This window comes from Pongo pygmaeus, chromosome 11 (genome assembly GCF_028885625.2).
Source record: "Pongo pygmaeus isolate AG05252 chromosome 11, NHGRI_mPonPyg2-v2.0_pri, whole genome shotgun sequence".
Lineage (NCBI taxonomy): Eukaryota > Metazoa > Chordata > Mammalia > Primates > Hominidae > Pongo > Pongo pygmaeus.
The window spans coordinates 102170053-102182962 of NC_072384.2; the positions used below are offsets into that span (position 1 = coordinate 102170053).

At 39.9% G+C, this 12910-nt stretch overlaps 1 protein-coding gene across 1 annotated transcript in view; it reads left to right on the plus strand.

Moving 5' to 3' along the window:
- The window catches only part of CDK15 (cyclin dependent kinase 15), a 96077-nt gene extending 83588 nt beyond the window's left edge, over positions 1-12489 (plus strand). Inside the window, exons 14-15 of the mRNA XM_063647801.1 lie at positions 7776-7918; positions 10297-12489. Coding sequence (XP_063503871.1) covers positions 7776-7885 — 110 coding nt within the window. The 3' untranslated portion in view covers positions 7886-7918; positions 10297-12489. The remainder of the gene's footprint in view (positions 1-7775; positions 7919-10296) is intronic.
- The last annotated feature ends 421 nt before the right edge of the window (positions 12490-12910 follow it).

The following is a 12910-nucleotide window of genomic DNA, read 5'->3' on the forward strand; positions in this document are numbered from 1 at the left end:
GGCTGCCCCAGGCACGAGAATTGTGCAAAAGTCGGCATGCTCTTGTGAGTGATTTGTAAGGAGAGTTTCTCTGCCATAATTATGCAAGAAATTTTGCTCTCTGGTGGCATTTCAGTATAAAATTATTTAGAGGCTTATATTTATATCATCTTATTATTCTGGTTTTATTCTGGTTGCAGGATAACAGAGTTGTCACTTTAAAATATATTCTGTTTCCCCTTTGATCTGGAAGATGCCAGCTCTTATTGTCTGCCCTCTAAAGGAGACAATTAAAGCATAAAGCCTGGGACTGGGAAATACATGGAGAGTGGAAGGACAGCCTAAATCCCAGTGTAGGAGCGGCATAGAAATTCCACACAAAGTGAAAGAATTGTTCCAGTCCATCTCTATTTTCATGACACTGAGAAGTCCCGAACAATGCTTTCCCTAGGTTGCGGCAGTACGCTTAGAGCCAAAGGGCATTTATCAGGGGGTTATTTGCCATGAAAACCAGGAATTCCAGAATTAGTTTCCTTTTGGACAGCACCTGAAGTGGAAAAGTGTGAATATTAGAATGGCAAGCATGTGGGAACTTCTGCCAAGTTCTGACATTTTCCCTTATTGACTCATGAACACCTGAAGAAACACTTGTTGAAGGAGAAATTATTGGTAGTCCCTCTCAAAACACAGCCAACAGCAAGCTAATTGCTTTTGCAGATGGCCAGGGAGTCGCTCTTCCCACTCAGACACCGGCTTACAGCCACACTTGTGGTCCTCGTGGCTGAGCCAGCAGGGCAGGACGTCAGCTGGGCCAGCTAGGACCTAAAATTAGGCCCTTGGCAACTCTCTAATCTTAGCTGCAGGTTCAGCTTCTTCATTTAATTCCCTTTGCCCTCAGCATGAACTTGGGCTCTGGGAAAGGAACACTGTTTAATGATTTGGGGGTGGGGGTAGTAGAAAATCATTAAGCTGCCCCTTCTTAAAACTGGCTCCGCTCTGTTCTTGCAGGAAACCTTCCAAATGTTACCCTTGGAAAGTTAAGACTGATTGTGGAACCTAGCCATTTTGAACTACAGACACTGATCCAGAAAAGTATTTTTTATCTGAGGCAGTAAATGACACGTGATTTAAGAGTCTGGTCTTTAAGCCGTGGTCCTTGATCGTCAGGACATCAAAGGCTGTCTCTCTTTCTCTCTCTCTCTCTCTGGGTTGGTCCCATTTTGCTTGCTAGCCAAGTCTCATACTTGAGTCTCCCATTCCTTCCTGGACTAAATCCCCTTCTCCTTTAAAATGGGTTTTAGCATCTTAGGGGGAGAAAATCTTAAAAGCTTGCAATTGTTTCACAAGTAATTTTGCAAAAATGCTGTACCACAGGCCCCATTGTTAGCGTATACTTATATACACATAGGGATGGAAGAAAGCATGGCATTTACCTCTACCTTTGATCACACCATCCCGATATCTATACTCCGAAAGTTCTTCAGCATGCCTCATTGCCCTGTTAAAATCTGAGTCGTGTTTTGTTTTGGTCCAATAAAAGAACTTCCGGCCTTCTTTGAGTGTTATCTCCTTAATATATTGGAAGGTCCCTATGATATCACTTCCCAAAGGCCACTTTAGGCTGAATTCCTTTAACCTTTGTTTCCAAATACAAATTCTGTTTCTCCCACTTTTTAGTCATTTTGTTTTATTGTTCTCTTCTGAATCTGTTCCAGTTATTTTGCTTATCTCTGAGAATATGGAGGCAGCATAGACTCAAATTTCTTGCATGGTGGGAGAATCATGTTCCATTCATTTATTGGAGGTTTACTGAGTGTCTGTGAGGTGTGATATTAAAGGACACAAAAGTGAATTAGTCATAGACCCTGTCCTCAAAGAGCTTACAGTCCTTTAGGAAATAAGACAAGTATATAAACAGCCGCAGATCAAGTAAACAAATAAAGTGATCTAAGTGTTTGAAGGAGGTGAGATTAGCTCCAGCTGTGGGGATCCAGGATGATTTTGTGAGCGGGCCTTGAAAGATGATGGGTCTGGATGATTGGGGAGGAAGGGCATACATGCAAAGGAATGTCATGTTCCTCTCAATACCATCTAAGATCATTCTGAAGTTGTCTTCTTTTTAATCATAGTGGCTCAGTCTTAACTCATATACCATTGTAGTTTTTCTTACCATCGTATACCTTTTTGCAACAATGTAAACATTCTTTAACATGTACTAATCAAGCTTAGTTTCACTCTAAATGCTTCCACATAATTTCAAACCTATTCTGTTTATTGGTTTTATCGTCTATTCTATTCAAAGTTGAACCAGAATATTTTGTCATTCTATGAGGCCAGGTTTCAGGGGCTGGGGATGTTGGAAAAGAGGGAAGGAAGATTCTCAGCCATTCTCTTGACTCTATGCTACTTCTAGGAGTTTGTAACATAACTCAGACCAATCTGTCCACCTTTTAAATCCTCCATTAATCAGCCCTTAAGAAGCAAATTTGGAGATGTCCTCCATAACACACTTTCCCACCTTCTATGCACAAAGTTGTTCTCAATCCATTTCAATACATTAGAGGAGATACTGGGTTGAGACGTGGTTTATGGCGTTGCATAGCATTGTGTTGCTGGGAGAAGTCTGGGAAAACCAAGTCCCTCAGCCCTACCAAGCCCTTAAGTTGGTTAAATTTGTTACATTCATGGCTGAGTCTCCAAGTAAAGATAAATAATTCAGAAAAGAGTTATTTATAAAGGATCTTAAAGACTACTTATTCCATACCTTCATTATATAGCTGAATCACTGATGCCCGGGGAAGAATAATCATACCTGCCTTTTATTGGACATCTATATGCTTTATATAAATTATCAATCTATGTACTAATTGGTGAGGCTGGAATTGTTATCCTCATATTACAGATTAGACAGCTGGAAGTGAGGTAGGCTAATTGCTTGAAGTCACACAGCTAGAAAATTGTAGAGCCAAGATTTTACTTCAAATCCGACTCCTAAAAGCTACTCCTTTCATACTATTCATTGTTCTTGCTAAAGATCACATAGGAACTTAGCTGCAAAATCAAGATTAGAACCAAGATCTTGATGCCCAGTTCTGTGCTCCTCCCACTCTCTCATGTACTGTGTTTATTTTAAAGCTTTTCTGGGAAAGATTCCACACGTCCCCAGGTAGCGTGTTTAATATGTCACAATTAAGAGGGCTCAATTTAAGTTGAATAGAGATTTACGCCCCAGGACCAACTTCTTCCTCAACGCCATCTTACCTTAGTTTCTTTTCTTTTCTTTTCTTGTAATAATATACGCAATCAGCCTTGGGTTTTAAGATTTTTTTTTTTTTTTTTTTAGAGATGGAGTTTTGTTCTTGTCACCCAGGCTGGAGTGCAATGGCATGATCTTGGTTCACTGCAATCTCCATGTCCCAGGTTTAAGAGATTCTCCTGCCTCAGCCTCCCGAGTAGCTGGGATTACCTGCCTGTGCCACCACGCCCGGCTAATTTTTGTATTTTTAGTTAGACAGGGTTTCACCATGTTGGCCAGGCTGGTCTCAAACTCCTGACCTCGGGTGATCCACCGCCTTGGCCTCCCAAAGTGCTGGGATTACAGGCATGAGTCACCTTGTCTGGCCAAGATTTCTTAATCGATGGTGATAAATGTTTTTGTTTCACCTGTAACTCATTCAGTTTTATAAGAAAACATCAAGGAATCCAATGGAAAATGAGTTGAAGGCATAAAATAGCAATTTATGCAAGAGGAAACAAAAAGAGCACAGCAACACATGGAATAAATCGACTGCTTTACTAGGGATTAAAAAAATACAAATAACCGTTAAATTAGTTATTTTTTCCTGTAACCTAATAGCTCCCAGTGTTGATGAGATTGTGGTAAAATGATTCTCTGCTGATGGTATTGAAACTTTTGCAAAGTGTTATAGCATGCATATCGGGAGCCATAAAAATGATCATAGCCTTATACCTTTTGCGTTTGTTCCTGGAAATTATCCAAAGAAATAATTGAATGGGGGAAAAACCCTAAAACCTAGATTAATGAAAATGTTCATTGCAGTGTTGTCTATAATGTTTTACAATTTTTTAAATAAAACGAAGCAATGTAACTGTTAAACACCAGAGAAACAATTGGACAAATGTTGGTATATTGACTCAACATAGAGTACTATGTAATCATTTTAAATGATCATTAATAGAAGTGTGTGATATTATGAAAGTTCTTATGCTATAACATGAGCTATAAGAAACTAGAATACAAAATTGCATATTATAATGTACCTGTGAAAATTAATATGCACATGAACAAAACTGAAAGGTAGTGTACAAAATAAAAATGCTATTCTAGTTTAGGGGGTTGTAGGTCATTTCTTTTCCTTTCTCAGAGCTTTCTTTAAACTGGTGTTATATTGTCTTCGTTGTTTAAAAGAATAAGTTAAAACAAAATGGCACAGGCAGTCTGAGCTGTGGATTGAGAGTTAAAGGACCTGAGTTTTCTTCTTTTTTGTTTCCCAACATAATGTGTTTTGGCTGTAATAAGCCTCAGTCTCTCCATCTGCACGATGGGTTAACACTAGTTTTCTTTACCCCAGATTGACAGAATATTTATTTTTATAATGCTTCTAACTCACTGAATGCAAGGGTTCATATAAATTTGGTCCTGGGAGAATGAAGGGCAGGAGGGAAAGGAAAAAATAAATAGGCATAATTAATTTTAAAAGGAAAGATCATCTGCTTTAATCGGAAATGTATGTGTCTTGTGCCCCTAGTCAGAGTTTTAAGTGCACTTCATGTTAGTTAGCAGCTTCGTTTTAAAGTGCTGTGTGATCCTCTGGGCTTTGAAGATATGAATTCTCTATACATACACATGAGCTAAAATTACCGCATAATCACGAGGATGTGTGCACTTTGAATAATTAAATGCACTAAGCATCTCCAGCTGATGGATTGATGATGTAGGAGAGTACTGCAAAACCCATGTGACACGGAAGATTACAAGACATTTTGAAATGATAGCTTAATTTTCAACCTTTTTTTTTTTTTTTTTTTTTTTGGCTTGCGCTTTCTCTTTTAGCCATTATGGGCAAGTAAAAGAGATTTGATTATCTTGTTTCCTGTGAAAGGTTATTTAGCCCCTCAATCCCATTAAGTCAGTTTCTGCACTCCAGTGCACTGAGCCTTCACCAGGTTATCAGCCCAGGAAGAGTAAATGGAGACACCAGGATCAGATTTCTAAAGGAAGGAAAGTTAAAGCAAAGTTTGAAAGGGGTGACAGCCAACAGCCATGAGCTTAGGAACTCAATTAGACTAAAAAGACAACTATCTCATTATCTCATTCCGAAATGATCTAAATACATAAGAATCTAAAAGTTTTAAATAAACTTGTCCTGCCGACTGTCTAGATGACTGAATTTCCCTTCTCAAAAAATTTTTAAACACCCGCTTTCATGTTTATTTATTCTAAGAGTGAAGCAGCTGCGATAATTATGCTGTCAGCCTCGGGAAGCTAATGAGGAGTCGCCAGAGTGGAAGGTTTTGCATTTGTGAGATTGCTGAAGGAGAGCCGCGCTGCAGCTTTTTTCGTTTTTTATTTCCCTTTCTTTCTTTCTTCCTCCTTTTTCTTTTTCTATGAGTTGGGAAGGAGAGTCTGGCAGTCCACGGCCAAATTGGAATCCTTTTGATTAACCGGTTGCCTTCCCAGCATGTTCTGCCAGATAGTGTCTCTCTCTCTCCCTCCCTCCCTGCTTTTGAGGAGCTGCTGCTTTTGAGGGGCAAGGAAGCCGGAGGGAAATCCCAGCTTTTCATGCCACTGTCCCCAAGGCAAGAGGATACTTCTCCCCTAGAGAAGTTCCCCAAATCGTTTGGATTTGAGTTGATTTGAGAATAATTGGTAAAGTATACGCACTGTTTATTTTAGCCATTTAACTGTCTATGCTATGACAAGATCTAAAAGAAAGTAGAATACAAAATTGCATATTATAATGTCCTTGTGAAAATGTCTTATGCATATCAACAAATGGTATGATGGCTCCCCTTTCCAGCCTATTTGGAATATGCGATTCCAAATACAAGAAGACGAGACCCCAGATTACCCACAGCATTTAAGAGCAGAAGTTTAGGCCAGGCGAGCAGCGCTGGCAAGTTTATTTCTTCCCTTTGGGTGTGAGCAGCTTCCAGCAAACGGTATTATTAAGGCATTTTATGCTTTTGGTGCACTAAGGACGGAAGCCTCTCTTTTTGTTAAATTGTGAGGTATTTTGAGCACCCCAGATTTATGCAAATTGTGAACCTGGGAAAAGCAATGCCCAAGTGGAAAGGGGCCCTGAGCAAATTTTGCAGATGTGCTTTGGCGACAATGTGGCTGCTGCCTCTTGCTATTTTTCTCAGATTATCTGTGCTAATACTTGTAACAATGGCTACCATTTATTAAAAACATATTGTGTATCAGAAACTAACACAAGGTGTTTTGCATATATTATCTTCTTTAAACTTACAGCAATCTGCCAGGAAGTTTGATTTTCCCTACTTTTCAGATAAGCCCCTTGCAATGTCAACTTTTGGAGGAATTGGCTTGTAGCTTTAGTGTAGCGAGCATTCAGGAGTAGCAAGCACTTAACAAACACAGGCACTTGGGAAAATGCGAACTGCCGGTATTCTGAGCTAACCAAATACCTGATTTGGACATCAAAGGTAGTATATATATTTTCAAATAGTTTTTTTTTTCTCAATTTGCAAAAGTTGCACCTTAGAGTCTATATAAATAGATTGCCAGCCAGGCACCGAGGCTCACGCCTATAATCCCAGCACTTTGGGAGGCTGAGGCAGGTGGATCACCTGAGGTCAGGAGTTCAAGACCAGCCTGGCCAACATGATGAAACCTTGTCTCCATTAAAAATACACAAATTAGCCGGATGTGGTGGTGCTTGCCTGTAGTCCCAGCTACTGCGAGGCTGAGGCAGGAGAATCACTTGAACCCAGGAAGCGGAGGCTGCAGTGAGCCGAGATCACCCCACTGCACTCCAGTCTGGGCCACAGAGTAAGATTCTGTCTCAAAAAAAGAAGAAGAAGAAAAAAAAAAAGATAGCCTAATGTATCTAATAAAATTGGAAACTTTCTAAAACATATCTGGCCCAATGTGATGCTCATTGCCTATCACTCTGGAACATCACCCTCTAACTAACGTCCGGACTCCTTGACATGATATTAGTTCCCTTCACCATCTGGTTCCAACTATTTTTCCAACTTTATCTCCCAGTCTGTCTTGTTCTAACCATGCAAGATGACTTGCAGTTCCCTCAAACACTTTTCTTCCTTCATATCTTTGCTCATGCTGATCCCTCAACCGGGAATATCCTCCTTGGCAGTCCTTCACTATTGAGGGCATAGTAATCCTTCAGGTCTCAAAGGGCACCTTGTCTATGCTCTGTTTGTGCTCCATAGACTTGGAGGGAGAGGTTATCATAATCCTTTGTTTGTGCCTCACTTTTGGTCCTTGTTTGTATGTGTGTGTCCCTCCCAGTTTTATTCCTATTTTTATCATCTTCAACACATAGCATACTGCCTTGCACAAGTGTTCACTTGGTAAATATGCATTAAATTGAATTAAATAGAAGGCACTTGCCAACTATTGGATTGAGTAAAGTGAGTCATCTATGAGTCAGTATGAATTATTAGTAAATAAGTCTGGCTCATGTTTTGACATTTCTTCAGGTGGCAAATATTACAACAGACAAAAATATACCACAAAAAATCCCAGGAAATAACATATTGGTGCTTCTCTCTTTTCATTCCTACAGAGGAGTCTTTGTTTACAGTTTCAGGAGTGAGGCTAAAGCCAGAAATGTGTGACCTTTTGGCCTCCTACCAGAAAAGTCACCACCCAGCCCAGTTTAGCAAATGCTCGTGAAAAGAAAGGGCAAGATCACCAAGGTTCTTCCAGGTAAGTGGTCGCAACAGTGAGGCTCCTTATGGAACAAATTGAAAAGCAATTGATGCCAGGTGGAGTCCAGACATTGCTCAGGGATTCAGAGCACCTCTGTGCTGTTTCTAGTTCTTCCTCGCCAACTCTAGGACAGGTGGCCTTGCCTCTTCAGGCCTCCATTGCCTGGGCTGGGCAAAGAGAATAGTTACATGCATTGCCTTTCTCTTCCACTCCCGGAGCAGGGATAAAGCTCCTAAGACAGAACTTCCACGCTTCCTCATCGGTGTGAGATCTTCAGCCGACACAGGTGGGATGAAGGGAGGCAGAGGTTGCAGTGAGCCAAGATCGCACCACTGCACTCCTGGTGCGTCAGCCTCCCAAAGTGCTGGGATTACAGGCGTGAGGCACAGTGCCCAGCTGGAAATCTATTTGTATAGACTCTAAGGTGCAACTTTTGCAAACTGAAAACAACTGTTTTCCCTTAACTAGGGAATTCTCACTGTCAACTGACAGGGCAAAATTTTGTCCTGGTAAGGGTAACAAACTGTCAAAGTTTTCCCCAAAACCAAGGGGTTTCCTGGATGTAGGATGCTAAGTACTAGAATTGGCACAGTCCTGGGTAAACCAGGATGGTTGGTCACTTTTGTGGCACAAATTACCTTCCAGGGTAATCTTGAGGAGGAAGGGGTGCTGTGAAGGATTTTCCCAAAGCCACCGTACCCTTAAATGAGTACTGCTAGCAGGCACAGGAAGCCAGGTGGGTCAACTCCAAAAGTCACCGTAGTATAGACAACCCTATAGATGTCTCAAGAGCACTTCCTATACTGGGGCTTCCATGGTGGTAGATGGGACAGCAATCAAGATAGAGGAATCAAGGTAGAGCCCACATGCAGAGCCTGCCAGCCAGCCTGCCTGCCCTCTAGGTGACCCTGGCTATATCCCAAACCACAAGCATTATCCTATGATTTGGCCACCCATTTGACAACCACAGCTTGGCCGTGCTTCCCAGGGGCATTGATGGTAACCACCGGCATCTCCCTACACACCCCCCAACAATATCACTCACATGGCTGGATTCACTCTTCATTCTTTCTTTTGATCTCTATCTTTGGCTGTCACGATTTAAAGGCATATACACATTAAAAATATCGGCTTCCTGGCTCTTCTAAGATCATTGTCTTGTCTTCAAAGAGCAGGGAAGTTTAAAATTACAGCTGATCCTCAGAGCATTTTATGAAATACCTAAGTTTGTATTTTGACAATATACATTTAGAATTACAATTGGTGATATAATATGGTATTTCCCAAGCAAAATATTCTCTAGAGCAGAGCTTTTACTGTACAATTATTTTAAACCTGCTAGTTATAAAGACAGAATGAACTTTAGCTGCATTCTGTGAAGTGGGGGGCTTACCCTTCATAAAATTATCAAAGACACTAATGGAAATGGGCTCAGATGGTGGTGCTTCATTAACATTATTATTATTTCTATTGTCGTTATTTTATTTTCTTAAGCAGCTGGAAGGTAGGGAGATAACTTTGCCTTTCTGATCTACGGTGACCTTCCACAAAGAACTATTACCTGTAGACATAAATTGGTCACAGTAGAAAATCAATCAAATGCAGCATGTCAAGCTTGTGGCCTTTGCCAGCAATTGAAGAAGGGAGAAGGCAGATTTTGCCTCTGCTGGAGTAATCTCATGATGTCCCTAGGCCTTGGTACGAATGTAAGGAGATAAAACTGAGATGAGCCACAAGAGGGAAAAGCTAGAGCAATTAAACTGTTTAATAAATGGCTTGGGATCAGCAAAATCTAGAGTGCTAGAGTTAAAGAGACTAAAAGCAGTAATCACATGGACACTTGGGGCCTGTAAATCTTTTCCAGTGAATTGAATTTATGTTAAAATATTCACTTTTCAGGAGAGTCAAAATGTAAATTGGGGTATAGGACTTCGTAACTGGCAGCAATGCCTCAAAATTAAGATTCTTGAAAGAGCTTCAAAATGTCGGTTTCAGGCAGGGAAAAAATGTGTACTGATGTCTACAACAGAGAAATAGAGGGGAACTAAAATTTACTGGATAGATACCACACACCAGGCACTACAGTAAGGGCTTTACACATATTCTTTCAAAGCTTGGCATGTTTTGAGCAGTTGGTGGTGGTGAGTTACAATGATAGCTTATAGAAGCCATCTGGAGATAGATTTTGATTATTTGTAAAGCTTTCTTAGTTCTTATAACCAGGGTTAAGATGCTGCCTCTCTTATGCTTTATCGTTACCTTTTCTATCAATATATATAATGCCATCAATAACTTTGCAATGTTTAACTGATTTTCCTTCATCGATACTCTGTTGTTCATTATTTTGATTGTGTTTATTTTTCATTCACTTCCAGGGCTGTATTTCTGCAGTTTCGGTTTTCATTTGCTTCAGCTTACTAAGAAGCTTCAAATCTAACTCCATACTGAACAAGGGGTTTTATGCCCTCGCCTATGACCTGGAATAGTTTAAATATTGTGTTCAAGGCGATAGTACATAATACTGGAAGAAAATGCAATGGAAGGTTACTGCTATTGTCATTTGCATAGAATTTAAGTGATTGATTTTAAAAAACTAGACATAAACTAAGTCTAAGAAGAGGGCTTCTGAATGACTTCATTCATTTTGGCATTTGTTAAGACATTCCTGGGCTAGAAGGTTGATTTCCCAAAAAGACAGATAAGAGACTGACAATTTAAAAGAATCTGGAGACGAGCTGGTGCTTACAGAGACCTGCCACTCCTGTGTTCACTTACAATTTCTCCCAACAAAAGGATTTCTGTGGCAAGGAGAAAACTAGTCTAAAGTTTAGAAAAAGATGGTTTCTTGGATAACATTGTTAACGAAAGGACTTCCTGAGGACTATTTATTATTATTTTGTAGGGGGCACTTCCTCCTTCACTAAACTGGATTATCAGAACGTATTACCACCCAACCCATATTTTAGAAGTTTGGATTTGGCTGCTGATTAGAAATGAATTTCAGGCTATCTCCTCCTACTGAATCTTAATTGTCTGTGATGATGGCAACAATGATGGGGAATCTAAGCGCTGGTTTGATGGTGGAGATATTGAATAAGTAGTTGAGAGCAGAGTTCCAAAGATGTAATTTAAGCCCTGTTGCACCACCACACCACACACACACACACACACACACACACACACACACCCCTCAAGTAAAATGAGAGATCAGTCTTAGCTAACATGTGTGCCGTTTTATACAATGACTGCTTCTAAAAGAAGCCAGGGAAACTGAAATCCCTTCTGTCTAGGGATCATCTCAGGAAATGTAGTAGCCTAGAAACCAGAGACCTCTGTATATCCTTTGGAAGAACAAGGAGGAACTAATTAAGAGAGAATTAAAAAATAGTAACTATCCCCCAACGTCTGAGATGGAAAAAGGAAAAAGACACATGGGTAGCCCAAATCAACCTGCCTGAGTAAGTATCTGATTTTAGTAAGGCATTTGACAAAGACTGTCCAGCTATACCTGAAAGATGAAACAGTGTACGCTGGGTGATGGAGCAGATATATGTACTCAAATCATGGTGTTTATTTAACCCAGAGAAAGGCCAGCCGTGGTGTGCTACAAGGTTCAGTCTTGAGTCCTATTCTGGTCAAATATTTTTATTAATTACTCGAATAAATCAGAGTACATGGACAACTTATTCATACAACTCCTTGGAGTAAGTACTATTATTATTAATTTATGACTTCCATTTCACAAAAGAGGAGACTGAGGCTCAGTGAAGTTAAATAACTCCTTCATAGTAGCATGCCAGAGTTAAGATGCAAACCTCAGACCTGGCTCTCCAATGTTCCTGACACCTATCAAATTTAGAGAATATACAACTCTTGCAGAGGCAGCTGCTATTTAGTATTGGATCATGATTCAAAAGACACCTTGCTAGAAGCCAATGAACAGCAGGCCAAAACCACACTTATTTCCATCAAATTTCATCCGACTTAAATTCTTACACTTTGGGCTACAACTTAAAAAAGGCTGTGACTTAGTGGAAATTGGCACTTTTAAGTACAATATGAATTAATAGTATAATTTTGCTGTCCCCCAAAGATAATGCTAGTACCAATCGAAAGCTCAGGGGTGCTACTGTTGACGCATCAGCAAGAGTTCTTGAGCAGTTTCACCTGTCCATCAATACAATGAGTTCCCACGACAGTAGTGGGATTCCTCTGCCTCCCTAAAGATATGAGAGCTATAGGAGGGATTCCCATGTTGGAGGTTAGAAGAGCTGACCTCCAATGTCCCATCTAATTCCAAGATTCTCTAATAATGACTTTGGAACAGCTGTGGACAGACTATACTTGGAATTATGGTTAGATACTATTGCTGCAGGAATGAATAGACAAATTTTATTATTAAAAAATTGATTTTATTAAGTGGAAGTTGACAGAATTATCCTCTTTATAATGGAAGAACATTATGCTTATGCATATGCATATACCTTATGCATATGATTATGCTTGCGCTTCCTTTAATGGATTTACCTATTCAAAAGCTTAATAAATATTATAAGACTCTAAAACATTTAAATCTTTCATTTCTCAATTTTATCAAAGAAACATTCCTGGAATTTGTGCATATTTTTTCATCCCATGTTTTTGTTGTTTCTTCTGTATAGATCAACACAAGACTTTAAAAAATATAATTTATTTTTGTTCAGTTTGAGGGACTAGTTATTTTAGTGATGGCTTACTTAGCCACTAGGACTATTCACCTAATAGTCTTCTGTCTTCCAGGCATCCATAATGGGGTCTCACTTCTTGGCTCTCTGATGGGTGGGTATGGCCACGTGGTTAGTTCTGGCTAATGAATTGTGAGTGGACGTGATCTCTGTCACTTCTGGGCCAAGCATTCATTTGATTGCCAGTATAAGACCCTCCAAATTTCTTCCCTTTTTTTTTTTTTTTGTTCTGTTTTTTGAAAAGGGGTCTCACTATGTGGCCTAG